Source organism: Candoia aspera, chromosome 6 (assembly GCF_035149785.1).
Source record: "Candoia aspera isolate rCanAsp1 chromosome 6, rCanAsp1.hap2, whole genome shotgun sequence".
NCBI lineage: Eukaryota > Metazoa > Chordata > Lepidosauria > Squamata > Boidae > Candoia > Candoia aspera.
In genome coordinates this window covers 15,471,919-15,492,503 of record NC_086158.1, presented here as the reverse complement: position 1 = coordinate 15,492,503, position 20,585 = coordinate 15,471,919, and the positions used below count along the sequence as shown (strand labels likewise).

At 42.1% G+C, this 20,585-nt stretch overlaps 1 protein-coding gene across 2 annotated transcripts in view; it reads right to left on the bottom strand.

The window, feature by feature from the left end:
* TNIK (TRAF2 and NCK interacting kinase) overlaps positions 1-20,585 on the bottom strand; it is a 295,901-nt gene that overhangs the window by 132,939 nt on the left and 142,377 nt on the right. For both annotated transcript variants that reach the window (XM_063306445.1, XM_063306444.1), the window contains exon 3: positions 3,558-3,614. In XM_063306445.1, the coding sequence (XP_063162515.1) occupies positions 3,558-3,614 (57 nt within the window). The remainder of the gene's footprint in view (positions 1-3,557; positions 3,615-20,585) is intronic.

The window sequence follows — 20,585 nt, the reverse complement described above, 5'->3', positions numbered from 1 at the left end:
CAAAGTCCCCCTCGTATGTGACTTGATCACTGAGGAGGGGGCAGACCTGGCATGTATTACTCAAACCTGGCTGGGCCCCGAAGGTGGGGTGCCCCTTTTGGAAATGTGCCCGGCCGGCTTTACGGTATGGCACCAGCCGAGACTCCGGGGCAGGCGGGGGAGGGGTGGCAGTTGTCATCCGGGAGTCTCTGGTGGCCTTCAGGGGCCCTGCCCCACAAGTGGCTGGTTGTGAGAGCCTGTTTTTCAAGTTGGGTGCACGAGAGCAGTTGGGAGTGTTGCTGCTGTACCAGCCTCCCTGCTGCGTGGCAACCTCCCTGCCTGAGCTGCTGCAGGCTGTCTCAGGGTTGGCAGTGGAGTTCCCCAGGCTTATGGTTCTGGGGGACTTCAACCTGCCTTCCCTGGGGCGGGCCTCTGAGGCAGCTTGGGAATTCATGGCTACCATGGCAGCCATGGGCCTGACTCAGATTATTCGTGACCCAACTCGAGACAGTGGCCTCACCCCGGATTTAGTTTTCTTGTCGGAGCAGTGGCAATGTGACCTGAGGGGAGAGTTACAGCTATCCCCATTGTCATGGTCAGATCACGCCCTGGTGGCCTTGAGATTCTCTTATGACACCCCCCTCTGCAGGGAGGCAGGACCCATTCAATTGTTCCACCCCCGGCGACTGATGGACCCAGTAGGGTTTCAGAGGGAGCTGGGGGTTATACCCGATGATCTGCTGCACAGTCCAGCAGAGGCCCTGGCCGCCGCCTGGAATAGGGAGGTGGCTGGGGCCTTGGACAGGATCGCACCTGTGCGACCTCTCTTGCCTCATCACACTCGATGCTCCCCGTGGTTTACGGAGGAGCTGAGGGTTTTGAAGAGGACTAAGAGACATCTAGAGCACCGCTGGAGGAAGACAAAGACCGAATCCAACCGAACACTGGTTAGAGCTGCTATTAAGGCCTACCTGGTGGCGATAAAAGCGGCGAAGCGTCAATACTTCTCCGCTCTTATTGCATCTGCAGAACGCCGCCCAACGGCCCTATTTAAAATCACTCAATCCCTTTTGGGGAAGGTGGGTGCAGTGACACACCTACAGGGCCGTGCAGAGGAATTCTCGGACCATCTGCAAGACAAAATCGCTTGGATCTGCTCTACGCTAGACTCCAAGCGTGAGGCAGGGTCTGTGGAGATACCAAGGGGTCATACTTACTGTTATCTGGGAACAGTTTGATCCTGTTGGGCCTGAGGAAGTGGACAGGATCCTCCAGACAGTAAATGCCACCACTTGCCAATTAAATCCATGTCCCTCCTGGCTGGTGAAAGCAGCTCTGGACATGACATTTGGTTGGGTCCAGGCGATGGTTAATACATCCTTGAGGGAGGGGGTGTTTCCAGCTGCCTTTAAGGAGGCACTGGTACAACCCCTCCTCAAGAAACCATCGTTGTACCCTACTGTACTGGATAATTTTCGTCCAGTCTCCCACCTCCCCTTTTTGGGGAAAGTGGTTGAGAAAGTGGTGGCATTACAACTCCAGAGGATTCTGGAGGAAACGGATTATCTAGACCCCTTTCAGTCAGGTTTCAGGCCAGGATATGGGACAGAAATGGCATTGGTTACACTTATGGATGATCTCTGGCGGGAGCGGGATGGGGGTAGTGCATCCATCCTGGCTCTTCTTGATCTCTCAGCGGCTTTTGATACCATCGACCATGGTATCCTTTTGGGTCGGCTCAGGGAGTTGGGGGTGGGCAGCATAGTTTTGCGCTGGTTCACCTCTTTCCTCCAGGGCCGGTCCCAGTCAGTGGTGATGGGGGGGAGAGATCCGACCCTCGACCTCTCCTTTGTGGGGTGCCGCAGGGCTCGGTCCTCTCTCCTCTCCTATTTAACGTCTACATGAAACCGCTGGGCGAGATCATCCGTCACCACAGGATGAGGTATCATCAGTATGCCGATGATACTCAATTGTATATCTCCATCCCAGGTGAGGAAAGTGATGCTGTGACTGCCCTCTCTTGGTGCCTTGGGGCTGTGGGGGTCTGGATGGGGAACAACAGGTTTCAACTGAACCCTGGTAAGATGGAGTGGCTGTGGATTGATGGTTCCTCCGTATCCGGGACTTTGTCATCTTTAGTTCTGGATGGGGTTGCACTGCCCCAGACAGACCCGGTGCGTAACCTGGGGGTCCTCATGGACTCACGGCTCCTGCTGGAAGAGCAGGTGGCAGCCGTGGCCAGAAGGGCCTTTGCACAGCTTCGTGTTGTGCACCAGTTGCGCCCTTTCCTGGATCGGGAAGTCCTTCGGATGGTCACTCATGCCCTTGTTATCTCCCATATAGACTACTGCAATGAGCTCTACATGGGGCTACCCTTGAAGAGTATCCGTAAGCTTCAGCTGGTCCAGAATGCGGCTGCGCGGGCTATTTTTGGCGCCCCTAGAAGGGCGCACATAACACCTTTGCTACGTGAGCTGCATTGGGTTCCAGTTTGCTTCCGGGTCCAATTCAAGGTGTTGGTTATCACCTTTAAAGCCCTACATGGCATGGGACCAAGTTACCTGAGGGACCGCCTCTTCCCCATATCATCAGCCCGTCCCACACGCTCATGCAGAGAGGGCATGCTGCGGACCCCGTCAATAAGAGAATTCCATCTGGTGGGGTCCAGGAGGCGGGCCTTCTCGGCAGTAGCGCCTGCCCTTTGGAACATCTTGCCCCTGGAGGTAAGATTAGCCCCATCGCTTTTAACCTTCCGGAGGAAGTTGAAGACCTGGCTCTGCCACCGGGCTTGGGGCAGGGAGGAGAATCGACATACTTGGGGTTGGCTGGTGCCTTGAAGTGCCCCTCCTACATGATGGTTGAAGAGATCATAGCCATCTGGTTTTTATGAGCTGGGGTAGTTAAGAAATTGTTTTGGTTTTAAATGGGATTTTATTGGAATTTTATTGTGTTTTTATTTGAGTTTTTATTGTATATTTATTCTGTGTTGTAAACCGCCCAGAGTCCCTCTGGTCGGAGGAGATGGGCAGTGACAAATTTGATAAATAAATAAATTTGATAAATAAATAAATAAAGTAAAGGCTACACAATACTCTTGACAGCAGTAGAAAAGCACTTTGCTACTTCTTTTTTCTGTTTATAATATTTCCTTTTCTTTTGCATCCAGCACCAGAAAGAGTTGCCAAACCAGTGTAGGGAGACCCAATCCTCACTGTTTTCCAGAGAGTGGGAGCAAATAAATGATTAAATGGCAATCAAAGCACATAAACAATCTATACATTGAGCAGCAGCAGCAGCAGCAGCAAAAAAAAAAAAAAAAAAGTCAGATATTAGCTCTCCTTTGTTAATGAGTTTTTTGCTGAGGACCATAAATGCCTGCCCTTTATTTGAAAAGAACTGACACTTTAAAAATTCTGTGATTACTGGCAATTCTCCATGTGTATTGTTGCTACTCAAGCCAATGGAAACCAAATCAACATTTAAATAATTTCTGGATGCTTCCAAATTCTTTAGTGGATTTCCTTGCACCTTAATCATACAGATACATAAATTAAGAAAGCGGGAGAAGAATACATTACCCCAGTGACATCCATGACTTTAATAGCTGCAAGCTGCCCTGTTTTGACATGACGACCCTAGAACAAATCAAACAAATAAATCGGTTAGGTTTCACAGTTACACATTAGGGCCAATAATTTATCAACAAAGCTTCGAAGTCATCAATTCTCATAAATTGGACAGGCCTTATCTCCAAATATAATTTATTCCTCCTTGATTGCCTCATTCCCTTAAGGTAAGTAATGCAAAGTTAGTAGTCAACAGCATCACTTCATTAGCTTGATTATCTATCAAGACACATATTTAACAGATTTCAGAGACTGGCAAACATTTTGGCTCAGGGACACATTTCAAATGTTGAGAATGCGTAACAATCTTGATTGGAAAGTGACTGCCATAGCAGACTCACTTAGCAAAGGACCTGGTGTCAGGGCAGCCTTGCTCCAAAAAAGACACGGACTCACTTAGAGGGTCTAAGGATTTCCGGCTTTATTGGAACAGAATGCATGCAATGAAAAAGACGGGAATCCTTATGTGTTGGCAGGGTGTCCTGTTTATACTCCGGTGGCGGACCTTGTCCTTCTCCACCCCCCATTGACCCTTGAGCCAGGACCGGATGGGTCCTTGGGACTGTGATGCATCTGCTGATGGGCGATTCCGGCGATCTCCAGCGTTCTCCTTTGTTTACTCGCCTTTGTCCGGTGCAGGTGCGTCCCCCGGGGTAATGGGAAGGCGTTCCCCCGATCTTTCAATGGGTGCCAAGTCCGGTCTGAGGGGCGTTTCTATTATGTTGGTGATTCCTTTATGGATATGGGTGCTTGAGGGATATGTGAGTGATTAAGGGATTATGATTATCCCTTCCTCTTTCCTAATGTGCATGTTCCCTGTTGTGATGCACTTATGCCTTGCAACGGGGAACATGACACCTGGTCAGTCACACAATTCGACCAATCTTATATTCTTAAGTATCTCCTTTGCAGGGAGTGGTGTGGAAACAGACACAAAGGAGCATTCATCATATCTAATTATTCAAATAGGGTCACTGAATCAAAGTAGACAACACATGAAATATGCAACTACATCCCACTCCAGTCAGCCAATCTGTGCAGATAGCCAAATGTAGCTATTCTCTCTGATGAAAGTAGTTTTAGCATCTACACTTCCCTGCTAAGTGATCAGGAAGTAATGAGGGTGGTTTTGTCAGTAATCTACTGGGCTATTGGCAGTGCATCAAAGCACTCATATGACAATATAACATCCATAACAGATTCCACAGTAGCAGTAGCAGCAATTTCTGGGCTTTGCCTCCCAGGAGATCATAAGATACAGTCTCAGCCCATGTTCAGAAGTGAACACTGACGGTCACCAGAGAAGTTCCATGAGTGTACATACATACATAGGCAGGTGGTAGGAATGAGCATAGGCAGCAGAAGTTTGGTAAGATGTCTCGCATGTTTTAGCTATTGCCTTTTATAATTTATAAAGGGAAGTAAATTAATCTCCCACATGGTCCTGTACCAAATGTTTCTCTTTCAGAAAACACACACACAGTCACACACAGACACACACAGAGAGAGTATATATAACTTTTGATTTTTACCAACATTGTGTACAGCTATCACTGCAGCTTCCTGCCACCAAATATTGCTCAAATTTTAAAATGTTTTGGAGTTTTCAGGAATACTACTGATGCTAAACCTGGAGCCACCACTATTCTGTCATTCCAAACTTCAAAAAAAAAAAAGGAATAACCAGTAATTCTAAACCGTTAAGAGTATGAGCTTGTGAAGGAAGGTAGACTTGGCCTTGGGAAAGGTGAAGGAAAGAGCGAAATGTAATGGAAGGACTTTTAGAAAAGATTAGTCAATCCCGAGAAAGAGGAAAGCATGAGAAAGAAACTCAAAATAACCCTGCTTTGATCTTCTTGGGTATAAGATAGGACAGACAGAAATTTTGACAGGCTGTCAAGATTCTATTACTCTACCCTACAACAATAAAAAGCATTGCCTGTTTCTTGAACTGGCCTACATCAAAGGGCAAACAGAGGTACACTGGCCGAAATTCCCAATTCTGAACAACTGTTCAAAGTAGAGGAGCCCTATTCTCCACCCATCTGATTACATTTTATATATTATGTATCTGGTCCTTAATTTTGGGATATACTACAATCATCCTTGAGGCTTCAGAGAGGGCAGAGGAAAAATCTAATCTAACCATTACTAACTTGATTTGAAGTAGAAGTGCCACCAGTCTCCAGATAGCAGTGACTGTGGTACTGTATGTCAGACACAAGCAAGGAGAAAGTGCTGCTGCTGACAATTAGACTACAGGTAAAACTGTTCTAATATACAGAGGTCTGGATATGTAATGTGGTGCCACATACATATTTGTTAGTGACTTCTGACATGCTAGAATTGGTATTTCCAAATTCTCCACCCAATTTCTGAAAAGAGAAACCAGGCAGGCAATTTGTTCACATTTCTTCAAAGGATGGAGAAATTCCTCATAATTTCTCAACAGGAGAACTCTCTTTCATTGGTGACAGTAGAATGGGAGTAGAAATCTCTGCTAATGATTTAACCTAAGTGTAAGAAGCCAGAGAGGTTGCTGAGGAGAGCAATTTTTTTAATTGGTTCAGTTGTGTCCAATTCTCAGAGACTGCCTGGACAAGTCCATGCAGTTTTCTTGGCAAGGTTTTTCAAAGGGGGTTGCCCTCCTAGGGCTGAGAGAAAGTGACTGGCCCAAGCTCACCCAGCTGGCTGCATGCCTAAGATAGGACTAGAACTCCCAGTCACTCAGTTTTTAGCCTGATGCCTTAACCACTACACCAAACTGGCTCAGGGAGAGCATAGTGCAGTGAAAAACAGAAACAAGATCATAGAACATAAGGGTTGAAAGAGACCTTCAAGAACATCTAGCCTACCCCTACCTAGGGCAGGAATCTATACACACAACACTTTCTCTCTCTCTCGCTCTCCTTGGATACTTTATCATTAACTAAGTTCAACCCACCCACCAACTTCTCTAAAATATTCTTCCCCTTTCGAATAATTTCTAAAGCAAATTCTCTGAAAGGTAGAAAAAGTGGCAGGAGAAATTCTCTGCCAAGCACTAGGATCACTAGATTTTTGCCACACTACTCCACACGAGGGCTTTCCATTGGAGGGAAGAAGTGGCAGATGCGGGTGAGGAATGAAATGGACCTTTAGCAGGGAGCACAGGGTCACTTATTCATGTAGTGTGTTCGACATCCTTGGATTTTTTTGCCTTGGGCTCCATCTTTGTGCTAATTAAGGCAGATTTTCAACTCAACTGCAGTCTTTACCACTAACTGCTGAGTCCATCAAACATGCATCTGCATATCTACTGCTTTTTCAATAGATTTATTATATTATTGTGTATAATATCCACAGTGGAACATCCCTTGGAATGTTTTTCATCTCCAGCCACAGTATCTAAGCTTAGCTGGATAGAAACTCAGTGTCTTAACTTGCAAATTTATCCAAGTGGAAATTTCAAAGCTGTCGTTGTTTTTGACTGGATATTCATTTAGGCATAAAATGATTTCTTTAATTGTCCTTAAAGCACAACCCCAAAACTGGTAAACTCAAGAATGTCAAGGTATTACATAAGTGTGAATCCAATGTCCATGAATAAAAACAACAGAAAAAGTATCTTGGGCCTCAGATTCATAACAACTCCCCCATCATCCCCAGCTAACATGGGGATGATGACAAATGTAGTTTAATGATACCTGGAGATCCAAGATCAAAATTTGCTGATTTGGGAGTAAGCCACCTTAAGTTGAAGGAAATCCATGCACTACTAATACTGCCAAGACTAATTGATACAAGTTTCCAACATTTTAGGCAGGGTTATTTTCCAGTCTTATTCAGAGAGTATTGAAATCTAAACCTGAAACATTGCATAAAATACCAGGTACTGTTACTGAACTATTGTCACTCCTTGCAAGAAGATTAGCTGGGTAGAAATAAATTTACCTGTAAGTAATAAGAGGAAGGACTTTATTGGATGAGATAAAGAAGGAACATCTGTCAAGCAACCTATTTCCACCAAAGGCCAGAGATGCTTCTGGAAATCCTATAAGCAAAGCTTAAAGGCAATAATCCTGCTCTAACTAACTTCTGTTTACCAGACGCATATTTCACAAACCTAGTACCTATTAATAAAATGGCACATAAGCTATTAAACTTACAAGTACTATTATATACTACAATACCAAATGCTCATACATACAGAAATGCAGAATCACATGCTACTTGAGCTACAATTAAAATTCCATCCCAAATTCTGCACCAATTTCAGTAGGACTATGTCAGGCCCAGCCCAAGAATGATGAAGAATCAATCCAGCCAATCTTCAGTTCTTAATTTGCTCACACCGTACAGACAGCATCTTGCCAGGCTAAAGCTGCTCTATCTAAGCAAGGGGAAATAACCTGGAAATGCTCTAGGGCAGGGTATGGTATGGACACGTCATACGCGGCAAAGAAGACTCAGTGGTGAGAATAGCCATGCGCCTGGACCCTGGCAGCCAGCAGCCCCACGGTAGACCCAAGAAACGGTGGATGGTCCACATTAAGGAGGACATGGAATGCGTGAACATCACCCCCGAAGATGCCTTGGACCGAGCCAAATGGAGACAGATATGCCAACAAGCGGACCCTGCCATAGCGCAGGAAAAACTCTAAGAAGAAGAGCTCTAGGGCAGGGCTATTTTGAACCTCTTTGTTTCCCCACCATTGCTTCCCAGACTGTGCCTCCTCTTATCTCTTCCACCTCCTTGGCATGTGCTCCCTCCTTCCTGAGAACCAGTGGCACTGCCAAAATCCACCACAGACTCCTCCCTTATCTGGAATTTGAGTTTTCTTTTCTTTGGTTGGTTTTCAGCAGGACTACTCCCTTAATGGGAATCACTGATCAGCAGACAACACAGTTGTCATGAAATTATTATTAATTCAAGTAATGCCAAATTTTGTGCAGTTTTTCAATTCACGTAAGGCACATATGGTGCTGAGTTTGGGCAAAAGAATCAATCCCTCTGACACCACTAATACAATAAAACTGAGTTCTTGTAAGAAGAAGGATATTGGGGGGGGGGGGAGAGGAAATGCTCATCTTGTTTGTTGAGACAAGGCAAATTTGAAGATTATCTATTTGCCTGAAGAGAAATCACCAGTTCTGTGTATATACTCTCACAAGGACCTTTAGCCTTCATGAGCTGGACTTAACTATATACTATCTTCCAGCAGCTGACAGTTCATCATCATAAAATTATCTTTAAAAGGCTGTAGGATTGAGTACCAAAATGTAACATGGTTTTATGTGTTACATTCTGTTTAGTTCAGGTTGATTGTTTGGGAGCCGGTTTTTAGGTAATTAAACCAGTTATGCTTAAGTATTACCTGATTATATTCAGTCTAATATCATCAAGTCTAATATCATCAAGTCTAATATATCATGAATATATTCTTGAATACACTAATTCAAGTATGTGTTCAGTATGCTTGAATATACTACCTTAGCATAGGGATCCAAATTAAAGCAGCCTCAGAGATGACTATCCAGTCGCTGAAAGCATCTGGCAAAGCAAAGCTCACCACCTCACTTGATAATTAGTTCCCGTTAACTTCTCTAACCATTAGAAGGCTCCCATTAATATTCAAAACATTCATTTGGGGGTGTGGTGGGGTGGCAGTATGGATAAGAGCTAAGTTTCCAGTTCCTTGACTCTCCTAATTGCCTTTCTTTGTAACAGTTCCAGTTTCTCTTAAAATAAGGTGGCCAGAGCTAAACATAGAGCAGTACTCAAGATGGGGTCTGACTAATGCAGATTATTTATTTATTTATTTGATTGATTGATTGATTGATTTAGTCACCGCCCATCTCACTCAATGAGCTACTCCTAGCAGTTTACAATAAAACAAGAATAAATCGTCATTAAAGTACAATAAAAAAATAATCTCAAATAAAAAAAATATACTCCAAGACATACTGTAGAGGTTTAAAAAATTCTTAATTTACAGAAGCATCTTCAGGGTGCTAACCACCCCCGGGGTTGGCTACCTCTCATCAAGCCTCACACGAGATGGCAGAACCAGGTCTTGCCCCCTTTCTGGAAGGCTGGAATATAGTACAGGGTTTCTCAAGCAGGGTTCTGTGGCACCCTAGGGTTCTGCAAGAGGTCACTAGGGTTTCCTGGGAGATCACAATTTATTTAAAAAATTATTTCAAATCTGGGCAACTTCACATTAACGAGGTAAGTTTCATTCTTTATTTTTAGTTTAAGAAGACTGTTAATGCATATAGACAGGCCTACACATGAAACGAATATTTTCTAACTTATGGCCTATATTTGAGCCTGAATGTGTAGGGGTTCCCCAAGGCCTGAAAAATATGTCAACGGTTCCTCCAGGGTCAAAGGCTAAGAAAGGCTGATATAGTGGATCTATTCATTTATATGGAAACTATGTGCTTCTGATGCAGCCTAAAACATCCTTTGCTTTCTTGGCAACCATGTCACATTTTTGACACATAGCTTGTGATCAATTCTAATTCCAATGTCATTTTCACATATTATATTGCCAAAGTATCCTGCATTCTATAACTGTGCATTTGATTTATTTTACTAAAATGAAGAACTTTACACTTATTTCTATTACATTTCATTCATTAATTTTCAACCCACTTCTCTCATCTATCAGAATAATTTTGAATCTTGTTGCTCATTGCCCATTTTGATGACCTGCAAAAGTGATAAACATTTCCCTCAGCTCTTCATCCAAGTCATTATGAAAATGCTGATCTGTACCCATCCCAGGACTAAAACTGTTAGTACCTGCTTTGATGAGGAACTCTTAATGAGCACTTTTTGAGTATGGCTTTCAAGTAGAATCAATTCAAAGTTACTCATCATGGGTTATCTTGTCAAATGCTTTGCTGAAGTCAAGATATACTATATCCACAGCAGTTCCAACACTCTGTTAAAGACATTTTCCAAGCAAAAGAATAAATGTTTAGTCTGGCAAGGCTTGTTTTTGCCAAATCCATGCTGATTTCTAGACATTGCCCATTTCTCACATTGTTTTCTAGAATTTGCTCAGGCATCTGTGTTACAAGAGTAGCATGTAACTCCATGGATTTTCCTTCCCCCCCCCCCCCCACTTCTGAAGATAAAAGCAGTATTTATTCTCCTCAAATTTTATTTATTTACTTATTTAAATTTATTGGACACCCAACTCCAATGGACTCTATCTAGTACTTCACTCATACTCTAGGATTTCTCAAAGGTTATGGATTGCTTACACCTGAACTATGGTTCATTCCATAGCTAGTTAAAAGAGCAGGATCTGAAACCACACCTTGATCCTAGTTTGATTGTTGAAATTAATTATGGTAACAATAAACCATGGTTTTAAGTCATAAATAAAAAAGAAATTGTGGCATCAAAACAGAAAATGAAAGCATTCCACTTCCTTTCATTACTCAGGAGATGGGGAGGGGATACACAGAAGCCCAAGATTCTCAGTCCTGGGGAAGTAAAACCTTCAGGCTACAGACCTAATCCCGCTAATTTACCTATGTGGTCGCTAAGAGTTGACAACATAATCGATCAGTCAGTAACAGATACATATACAGTTTACATACACAGGCACATTAGTATATTACTTAACTAGTCTGGAAACCCATCTTTCTCTAAAAGCTTATTTTCCCAATTCTGCAGGAAATAAAAAGCTGCCTTCCCTTTCAGTGCTCTAAGAGTGAAAGAAGCAACTGTGGTGATTAAGATCTTTTTCTCCAGCTTGCTTCTTCCTAGCTCTGCAGCATCAACCTTATGCTTTGTTGGTTTGCTTTTCTCTATCATTTTCTTCTTTTCAAATGCCCCATTTTTCCCATCCTTCTTTCATCCTTTTATATATAATACCGGAACAGGTAAGTCAAAGGATGTGAAGATGACAATTACACATTTTTCTTGGTCCTTCTAGCCCTTATTCACCATTCAGGCAGCTTCTGGCAATTAAAATCAGTGCAACATTAAACAAAAACAAGGGAAAAAAGAGAAAAACATCTCATCATGTCTATTCCACCTGGTCAGAAATAACAAACTGGCACCTTTTTTATTATTAGCAAATGCACAGCATCCAAGTGACAGTAATTCAATTTATTGGTGTGGCACAAATAAATTCTCACTTTCTGTCCTTTTAACCTAAGGAACAAAACTAAATTGTAAAATATGCATCCCAGTAGAATCGTATTACAAATGCATCCTCTGGTCCCTCATCCTTATGGTTGCCAGATCTGGTGTGTGAAAATCCAGACAACCCCAAGGTAGCAGCAAAAAGATACAGAAAACTCTCCTTGCTTCTGTGTAATGATTGTCTGGATTTCTGGAACCTAGCTTTGTTAGCTCTACTCATTCTGGCCCATCACTAGCTTAAATTGCAAACATGGGTGCTGAGTAAGCCTGCTAATAGTGTGTAAAGTTTCCAGCTCTAAAGGCAATGCTTGCCTATTTAGATCCTAAGAATCTACATTTCTATTATACAAAGAACATCCTTTAGCCCTCTTCGTGGTTGTGATTCAATTCGTAAGTATAATAAGAGAAGAAAAAATAGTGAGCATTCTCCAAAAGGCTTTGAAAGAAAGGGTTGAGAAAACAGATGACCAAAGTACTTTGCTTTTACATTTCTGTCATTTCTAAACAAGTATCACATTTAAAAAATTCTGTTCAAAACATCAACCGCTCAGAAATAAGCATCACTAGCATTTTGTAATATACATAAATAAAGTGTGACTACAGAGAACACCAGGAGCTACTTTCTTAATATAACAAAAAAATAGGTACTGCACTGAATAAATAGTTCTTAACTGAAGAATTTATTTGTTCTGCTACTTTTTCAACTGATACAAATTCAGTTGAGTTAAATACCACTGATCTGAATAAAGATATATTTCAGTTTTCCAATAGTAAATCTGGTGGCTCATAACAATAATGATTAATTTCTTGTCTTATGACTGTTGGGAAGACTTGGAAAATTCAGACGAAAGGTTTAAACTAATTACCCAGGGTTGCTAAGTAATTTTCCCAATCTCCTCAAAAAACTTTGATTAAAACAGTCAATAAATAAATGCTCATCATCCCCAGAAATAGAAATATGTGCCAGTTGGAATATAACCTCACAAGCGCATCTCAGGAAAAGTTTAGGTTAATTTAATATAATTTGGGGGATGTATACTGTGATCTGTAAATTACTTTTATGGTCAGTTTTTGATGCCTCACTGAAGTATGTTCGAACTGAACTGTACGACATAAATAGTTCCACATTAATTCATCATGTTCAAGTCTCTGAAGCCAGTCTGGTTAATTTTGCCAAAGTTAACATTCTAGTAAGCCTATTTTGGATTGCACTCTTACCTTGATTTCCAGTTTTTAAGGTTTAGTCATAATTTAAGGGAAACTGCCTTTTCTTCAAATATCATAAAGAATCTAGCAAGGGGGTGGGTGGGAGGGATGAGAAAAACCACCTGTTCTGTCTTCTGGGACACCGAATTGTGGATACATATCTTCCTGTCTTGCTTGCCTTACATATGTATTCTGTTGCAATCCCATTCCTGAACTCACTACTTGTACTCAATAAAAACACATCCTTGGTTTTTTTGGGCTTGTACACCTCCACTCATGCCACCAATGCTGAGCTCCATCCTTACAAGGAGACAACCAGCACTTCCTATAGCTGATCAATAGAAGTGTCCAAAACATGGAAGCTGGACCTCACCCATCTTCATTCTTCTCTCATCATAATTGCTTTTGCGGTGAGGAAAATAACAAGAGGGAGAAATCAAACTGCCACTGTGCACGGAAGGTAGTAAAGCTGCCACTCTGGGTTAAATGGGAAAAATGTAGAATGAGGCCAAGGCACCACAGTGACATGATTACAGGACATGAGGGTGTAGAGGAAAGAAGGAATGGCCTTGAGGGACAGGAGAAAGAGCCACTACCAAGACAATGTTCAGATAAAAGAGGACTGCGGAGTCCAGGGCAGGAATGTCACCTGAATAAAGGTCCTTTACAAGCCCCTCCATAGTTCTCACGAAGATAAAGAAGGGAGGGGGGAAGCACATTCAGACTTGCAAGATTCTGTTACTATAGCTTTACAATAAAAGTAGTACTGGCCTACATAACATTGGATTCCTAGTCTGATCTACCTTGAAGGGGTGACATGGAAATCCCGGGAGGACGACGAGGTGGGACTTTCCACCAATGGGAAACTGCCTCCCCATGGTTCCAAAGGAAACCCAGAAGACCCCTGGTGTTGGAAACAGGCCAAGAACCATGGTGAGTCAGTGTCTTCCAACTCTAGTTCTTTATTGTTCTCACCATATAGACAGAATCTTGTTAGACTAAAGCTACTCTAACTAACCCAAGCACAAACACCCTGAGAGACTCTAGGGCAGGGCCACCTTGAGTCTCTGCTTTCCCACCAACAGCCCCCAGACTACTCAGAGTTCTCTTATCTCCCTCCAATGCGCTCCCTCCTTCCTGAGAGCTAGCAGCAGTGCCGAAATCCACCACACCTGGTGGTGTAAGAACACAGAGAGTGATATCTATCTCCAATCTGCAGAGGTCTTTTACACTATGTCACAGTTGTGGATCTGTCAAGCCCCACCCATTTGGGCAAGATAAAGGAATCAAGAAATACAAGGACTTCAGACAAGTATCTTTCATGCCAGTCTGTAAAAACAGACTGTTGAAAACTGTAAGAAAAAATTTCCCGCCATTGCAGTGTTTTTCAAACATGCTGGCTGGGGAATTCTGGGAGTTGAAGTCCATACATCTTAAAGTTGCCAGGTTTGAAAAACACTGGTTTACAGTGAGTTCATTAAGGTAGAGTCCCTTTTAATGATTTGAAATGCTTCTTCCCAGGTTTCTGGCCACCTGAGCTGAGTTGCCATTTATAAGATAAGCTAGCAATGAACTTGCCATTTTCCCAGCCTTGCCACAATCTCTCACAGGATCATAGGGCTCTAGTTAAGACACACAAACACACTCCTACTAGCCCGACCCTAAAGATGTACAGTATGTATCATGTTCAGTAGCTGTCTAAGAACATTGGCTCAGAAATATGGAAACTGTAGTCCAATATACTCAGGGGACTCCAGATGGGAAAAGCCTGTTATAGAGCATTAAATTAAATGTACTCTCATCACCACTGGCGAACCAAATTTCTCACTTCACTATGCAATTACAGAACTGCCAGCAAATGTAACTTCCCTGTCATATTGCATTAAATTGGAGCCATATTTTACACAGAGTCAAAACAAAACCCATTTTTGGCTTTTAAAACAAAAATATCATTGCATTCAAGCACCCTTCAGCCTCTGGAGGTCCATAACTCACAAATCTCTGTGCTTCAGCGAATGAGCTAGCCAGGCAGAATTAAAGCATGGATGTCTTTTAGAAGATATCTACCCTGAAACTTTGTTCTAAACAACTTTCCTGTTTCTGGTGATAGAAAGATGACTCCCATTTTAATCTCCTCTTCTGCAGATTTCAGATGCTGGATGGACTTCAGTTGATACCATGACTCACACTCGCCTTCCTCCTCTTAGTGTTTTCCAAAGACACTGGACATTAATTACTACAGTTCCCCAGCAGCATAGCTGGAGCATTCTAAAGGCAAAACAAGTTAAACAATATCTACCCTGGATATTTTACGGCCGAGGAAAAAAAATTAGCCATATGGCCCAAATCCTTCCATCATGATCAAGCTTGTCTTTTCTTTCTTTTTGGGGGGTGGGGGGTGGGGTGGGGTGGGGTGGGGGGATTAAAGTAAAACATACACATACACTACACCTTTTTGCTTCTTGTCTCTAGCGATTATTATAATATGTAGACATTTAAATACGCTCAAACATTTTGGTATCATTGACCCTTCCTAGCTCTGCAATGCTTTTTCCTTTTCCAACATGGAAGAGAGGCAGAGAATAGATTCAATCACACACATACACAATCCTCTCAATGCAACACAAGCTAGTTATGGATAATGTGGTCTTTTCTGCCTGGAAGAGGAAACAAATGCCAGGAGAACACTGTAAGACATTGTATAAATGCTCCAAGTTTTGTCCTGCAGAGGTCTGAAATCTATTTCCCGTGTTGTTCTTTTTCCCCTCAAAAAATAGCAGACTGATTGGTTTTGACAAGCAGAGGGATAGCATTCTGACAGTGTCCCTCAGGACTGCTTAACAGCAGTGCCAAATTAGACAACTGTAGACTTTATTCATATTTCCAAAGTTTGTTTATTTTTTTAATCCTTTTATATATCAACTCGAGCCACCCATTCTAAATATGCATTAAAGTTGGATCGCTAATGTCACATAGTGATGGTGGTAGTGAGTTGTATGTATTTAAATTTGGTTTGAAGTTGTACAGCCCAAAGATTAAGCAAATGTGCCTCCTTCTGAAGAGGCCAACTTTCAATTCAGCCACCTCAGGCAACCACTGGCTAACCTCCATCCTTTCCTTGTGATAGATTTTTGGGAGAAGGTAATAGGGCTTCAGTGACATACTGTATAGGGTCCTAGAGAAAATGGACTTTCTAGATCCTAGGTTTCAGGCCTAGGCATGGGATGGAAAAGGCACTGGTTTTTCCAGTGGATATCGGGACCTGGAATTATACTCCTCTTGGTCCTATGAGACCTCTTCACTGGTGTTCAGTGCAACTGACCATTGTATTCTTCTGGACCACCAATGAAACCTGGGGACTGGAAGTTCTGTTGGGCTGTTTGTCAGTTCTGTTTATAGCTAGGGGCCAGCTTTGGGTGGTATGCCAACTAGAGGCCTATCTGGATCAGAGACCCTGGCGACAATGAATCATGCCCTCACCTTGTATCTAGATTACTGCAAAGCACTCAACGTGGGGCTGCCTTTGAAGATGATCTAGAAGCTTCAGTTGCACTAAAGCCATGTGATGCTAGTGCTCTGGTCACTGCATTGGTTGCCAATTTGCTTACAGGACCAGTTCAAAAAGTTGGTTACAGTATTATCTTTAAAGTCCTACATGGTACCCAAATACTTATGGGATCATCTCTCCTGACAAAACCTGGCCTATCTCCTTGCAATGCACTTTTGCAAGGAGGATTTGCTGAGTTGAAGGGGGTCCCGTGTGGGTTCAGTGGTGGCACACAGACATTTTAGAATACATCTGAACCTTCTTACCTTCAGGAAGATATTTAAGATCTGGCTATGCTGTAAGGTGCCTGGATGCTAATGGTGTGTGGGGTCCAGTAGTTACTTAAGTAATTAGTGGGTGTTGTTCCTTTTATGTTTTGTGAATTATGTCCTGTTGGTATTTGTAAACCACTCTGAGTCTATGGAAGTAAATTGGATATACAGCTGTGTAAAAATATATAAATACATAAATATCAACAGCCACAGAAACCTATGAAGCTGTTTCAGTGAGACTGCTGGTCAACACACTTGCCTCAGGGAGACAGGCAGCTTGGTCTAGTGGTTGAGGTGCTGGGCTAGAAACCAGGAGACTGTGAGTTCTAGTCCCACCTTAGGCATGAAAGCCAGCTGGGTGACCTTGGGCCAGTCACTCTCTCTCAGCCCAACTTACCTCACAGGGTTGTTGTTGTGGGGAAACTAGGAAGAGGAAGGAGTATTAGGTATGTTTGCCGCCTTGAGTTATTTATAAAAATAATAAAGGCAGGATAGAAAATAAAATAAATAAAAAATAAAAATAAAAATAAATACATATGCACGCACACATCCCAAATGTGACTATTCAGCTTCTTGAATTTAGATCTCTTGAGGGAGAATCCCAGACTTCAAGGCATAAAACACTACAGATCTCAAGATGCAATAAGCTGAATCTCCATTTTGAAGGGCAGCATAGAAATATCAATTTCTTTTACTTTTATCCTGCCTTTATTATTTTTATAAATAACTCAGTAATTCAAAATAAAACTCCACAGTCAGTGGACTATCCTTCCCAATAAATATTGGAGTTACAAAACAAACAGAGTTGCTGTTCTTGTTGCAGATGAAGAGAATATGAATATACATATTTGATCCTCTCATCCACAGCAGTCTCCAAGGTTTTCATGTGCCCCAGGCAAGCTTGCAAATGTCTTGTACTCAGCTCCTCATCTCTTACCATAAACTGTCAAAAAGCATTTTGCAATAGCTCAGGATTCATTCATTTAGGACAGTAAAGCTGGGCTACCCTAATGATCTATGACAACAATCCTGACTTGAATAAACTGAGCTAATTGAGACAAGCAAGCCACAATCTTTTTAGAATGCCTCCTGCTTTTATTCCAGCACTGGCATGCTTGCTATGTCTATAGGTTTTGTTCCACAATAAGCAGCGTTGAGTCACATCAAAAATTCATCTTTCTTGTTTTTTTGACCAATCAGTTGTGTGACACATGCATAATGGAAATCAAATTGGAAATTCTGTATTCTTGAGCAGCTGTCAAGCTCTACAGATTGCAGATGATCTTCCCAAAATCACCTGTGCCTTCTCATATTAATACATTGTAATACAGTTGCATTTCTGGGCATCTTCTCCTAAGAATCTGCGGTGAGTCTTGGCTGCAGTGCAATCAAAAGGCTTATGCAGTCAAACATCTTGCCCTCCTGTAGTTAACAGAGGACTCAACTCAACTCTCAGCTATATATTTTCTAGAGGGTAGGATCCTAGCAGCTGGCTGCACAACACCTGGAGAAAAAAATGCACTCTTGAGATTCCACAGTTAAGTTCTGAATTAACCTTAAAGTGTTTACGTGACACAATGTGATTGGTAAGATCTGAATTGGGAAAGAGACCATGAGAGAGGGTGAACTGTGGAGTTGCCAGCCCCCATCAAATGAGCTGAGGTAAAAAAAAAAATGGCATGACTTGGTAGTGCATTACTCAGAGTACAGATGAGTTAGCTTTCTCTCATGCATTGGATGCATTTTCTGTTGGACTTAGAGGAAGACTACTCCCACATCAGCAATTATTATATTCTGCTGCTAACTAACCAGTATTCATTTGTCCAATGTGTAAAATATGTTCTCCAAGAAACTAATATTAAAATATTCCAGACTTGCATACCCAATTGGATAGGTTTCTCTCCCTTTCATGCTGGCCACACACTCAGGTCCTAACCCCAAATGACAACCCTAATGTTGCTACTGAATATAAATCCACTTTTTAAAACACATCACTAAGAAAGACCAGAGAAATACAGAAATCCATATAAGTGGATCAATTTCAATCTCCACATATTATCCAATTTGCATTCATTTGTTAGGCACCCACTGCTGTTATCTGCAGCCTTCAAAATCCATATTTGCACAGTTTACCGTAAACACCTTTTTGAAAAAAGGCCAAATAAACGGCTTCCAACTATTAAAAAAAGAAAAGGAAAGAACTGATGCCATGGAAGATATATAATCCTTCCCTCTGGCATTTTGCTTTTTTTAATGGAATCAATGCAGCAGCCACACTCCAGCATCTAGTTGCTAAATATGCCTTGAGAGCCCGTTTCTCTAGCGGGTTGTGTAAATGAGGTCTTACCTGAATATAAATTGCTGAGAATCGGACACAATTGAACAGCATCATCATCATCATACATATCTATAAATGCAAATACCCTTGATGCGCTATAGACTAGACACATAACTTAATACATAAATATCAAAGACACCTGCAGATGAGGCTTTCGTTGTGCAATGGACTCATTTCAAGTCCAGGTTCAATTGATTTCTATCTGTAGCTTGCCTGTAATTTTTTTTTTTTTCCCCCAGACCGCCCCACCCCCACCCCTACCAATTCTATTAAGCAAGGAAAGACAGAATAGCTGCACAATGTGTTTTAATTAATTGTGCTGAGAGCCGTCTGTCTGAAAGCACCCAAGTCCACCCACCACACTCTGGACTTCTGGAATTGCCTTAAGCCTTCAATCCCTCCATGAATTTGAATATTTTATTCAGTCCTGATGGCATCTCATACCATTTTATTTTGAAGTGAAAATTATCCTGCATAGGAACAGAAAAATCTATCATCAGGCTACAGGCACAAATAACTTGATTAGATCCCTTGAGCTCAAAATGTCAAAAGCTTGATGTACTGAAAAAAGGCTGGGATAAGGCAAATATCAGAACTGTTGTATTTATCTGAAAAGAAGATTATGTTTTCCTCAATAATTTAGCTTCAGAATGGATTGTCCAATGTAAGTGGTCATGTTCAATTCACTGAAAATACTGGAATGGAAGAAGATGCATTTTGGGGCTGGGGAAAGTGGGTGTGTATGTTTGTGGCTGTCTCCTTAAATATATAATAAGTTCCATCAGTTAATTTCTTCCTTCCAATCTCAATTTCATGTTACATGTGTGCCAGCACAAAGTATAGGCAATGCAAGCCAAAGTTCCCTGCCACCACTGCTTGGAAATCCATCAAGAACAAAAATCAAAACGATAGAGCAAATTGGCAATTTGGATGCATATTTTTCATGCATATGCTCAGCCCATACAGCAGCACCTAGCTGACTAGGAATATGCAAGGCATTCTGTGCATGAACAGTCTTGCACATGGAACATTTTGCACATCCTTAGTTGGCCAGATGCTTTACTCTGGTAATGTGGTTGTTCTGAGCAGAAGTTGTTCCAGGGTGCAGGTGGGGGGTAAAAGTGAGAAGCTGGAGACCAGGTTTTTAATTTTATTTTTATGGATGGAACTGTTTTTGATAAGACTGTTCTTCCTCATCCAGATCTCCACAGCCTCCAGACAATGGGAAAGCACCAAGGCTGTATCACTTAGCCAGCCAACAACCAAAGTCAAGGGGTTTCTTTAGCCCTTGGCAATGATGTGAACTGCTCTGGATCAACCCATGATTCAGAAGAAACTAAACCAAGAACATTTTATTGTTCTGGGCTTCAGTTGAAACAGTTTGGAGGGATCCCAGGACAACTGTATAGGATGAATTGGGCAATGAAGGGAAGGGAAGGGAAGGGAAGGGAAGGGAAGGGAAGGGAAG